This window comes from Cebus imitator, unplaced genomic scaffold, assembly GCF_001604975.1.
Source record: "Cebus imitator isolate Cc_AM_T3 unplaced genomic scaffold, Cebus_imitator-1.0 Scaffold821, whole genome shotgun sequence".
Taxonomy (NCBI): Eukaryota; Metazoa; Chordata; class Mammalia; order Primates; family Cebidae; genus Cebus; species Cebus imitator.
Window position 1 is genome coordinate 318,005 of NW_016108136.1, and position 1,631 is coordinate 319,635.

At 61.4% G+C, this 1,631-nt stretch overlaps 1 protein-coding gene across 1 annotated transcript in view; it reads right to left on the reverse strand.

Moving 5' to 3' along the window:
- The window catches only part of LOC108297619, a 3,800-nt gene extending 2,417 nt beyond the window's left edge, over positions 1 to 1,383 (reverse strand). The window contains 2 exon segments of the mRNA XM_017520292.1: positions 549 to 937; positions 1,281 to 1,383. Coding sequence (XP_017375781.1) covers positions 549 to 937; positions 1,281 to 1,383 — 492 coding nt within the window.
- Positions 1,384 to 1,631: the final 248 nt, after the last annotated feature.

A 1,631-nucleotide genomic window follows, 5' to 3' on the forward strand; every position in this document is an offset into this window, starting at 1 on the left:
GGGGCGGCTCCCTGTTCCACGTGGCAGGTGCACAGCAAAAGCTCAGGGTGTCTACCCCAGAGAGAAAAGAAGGCAGGGCATCCTTTGGCCCAGCAGGGCAAGGACAGAAAAGCGTGGCTCTTTTGAATTCTGAGAGTCTGAGGAGGGACAGGGAGCCTCACACTCCTCCCTGCATGCCAGCTGCAAGGGTCCTAGGACACGGTACACCTTCGATGGTGGCTGAGTCTGGGGAAATAATGCAGTGAAGACAGCAGAGGTCTGCCTCACAGGGCAGAGGGAATGCAGAACAGAACGGGCAGCGCGGGGGCCCCGGAGCCGGGACGGTGCCTGGAGAGGTGAGCGCTGGGGCCGGGCGGGTGGGGGGCGGTGGGGAGCTGCGCTGTAAGAGCCCAGCTTCTGCTAGGGCACAGGGGCGGCTGGCTCTGCTGTGAGGGCAGAGACCAGGGAGGAGGCTCCTGCAATTGCCAGCGGTGGAAGGTCTGGGTCACAGGCCGCTGACAGTGGACTCCAGCCCCTCCCTGCGGCTCTCAGCAGGCGGAGGCTCACACCGGTTCGCCTCCGTTTCCGACCTCCCTGCCCCAGTAACTCCAGCTAGAGACTCCGACAGCCCCACGACAACCCGCCCCGGGCTTCCCTCTGCCTGGAAACCTCGCCCTGGGGTCCCCGGAACAGGGACCTTCTCTTAATTTGACCCCCGGGAGGCTTCCCGCCCTCACTCTGCCCCCACAGCCCCATCTGGAACCTGTGGACTGCACTGCGACTGGCTGGAGCTTCCAGATGGAGGTGCCCTCGGCGGGGCAGCCACTGCTGGCACGCAGAAGCCACACCCAACCCCACCCCAGCAGCACCTCCCTCCAGCAGACGACTCCGTGAGGCTGCCCCTCGCTCACAGGCCGTTGTAAGGAACCCTTTCCGTTATCTGCATGCTGCTGAGCACCTGGCCGCCAGAAAGTGCCACACACGTTTAAGTAACTGACAGCAGAGCGCTCAGGGCATGGCGCCCAGGGCTGACAGACACCCCATGGGGACCTCGTGCTGTCCCCTGGCTCCACCCTAAGGAGGCTCTACTTCGGAGGTCAGAGGGCTTGGCCAGAGAACCAGGAAGCTGCTCTGGGGAGGAGCGCACCTCCGCCCCCTGCGGTGACAGGAATACGGGGGTGGGGGGGGTGGGGGGGGATGGGTGGAGTATTTTCCCTTCAGCCACAGAGCAAACACTCAGCCTTTGTTCCCGGGACCCTGGGGGGCCTGGGGGCACTGCTTCCGCCCTCCAGCCTGAAAACCCGCAGGATAGGTTTGGGTCTCCCCAGGCCTCAAAATCTGGGACCCAGCTTTTCTCTCCAAGTGTCTCGCCAGCCCGAGCCTCAGGGGCTCGAATCCCACCATCGCGCTGCGCCTATGCCTATCTATTATTATTATTATTATTATTATTATTATTATTATTTTTGAGACGGAGTTTCCTTCTCGTTGTCCATGCTGGAGTGCAATCTCGGCTCACTACAACCTCTGCTTCCCAGGTTGAAGCAATTCTCCGGCCTCAGCCTCCCAAGTAGCTGGGATTACAGGCACATGCCACCATGCTTGGCTAATTTTTAGTAGAGGTGGGGTTTCTGCATGTTGGTCAGGCTGGTCTT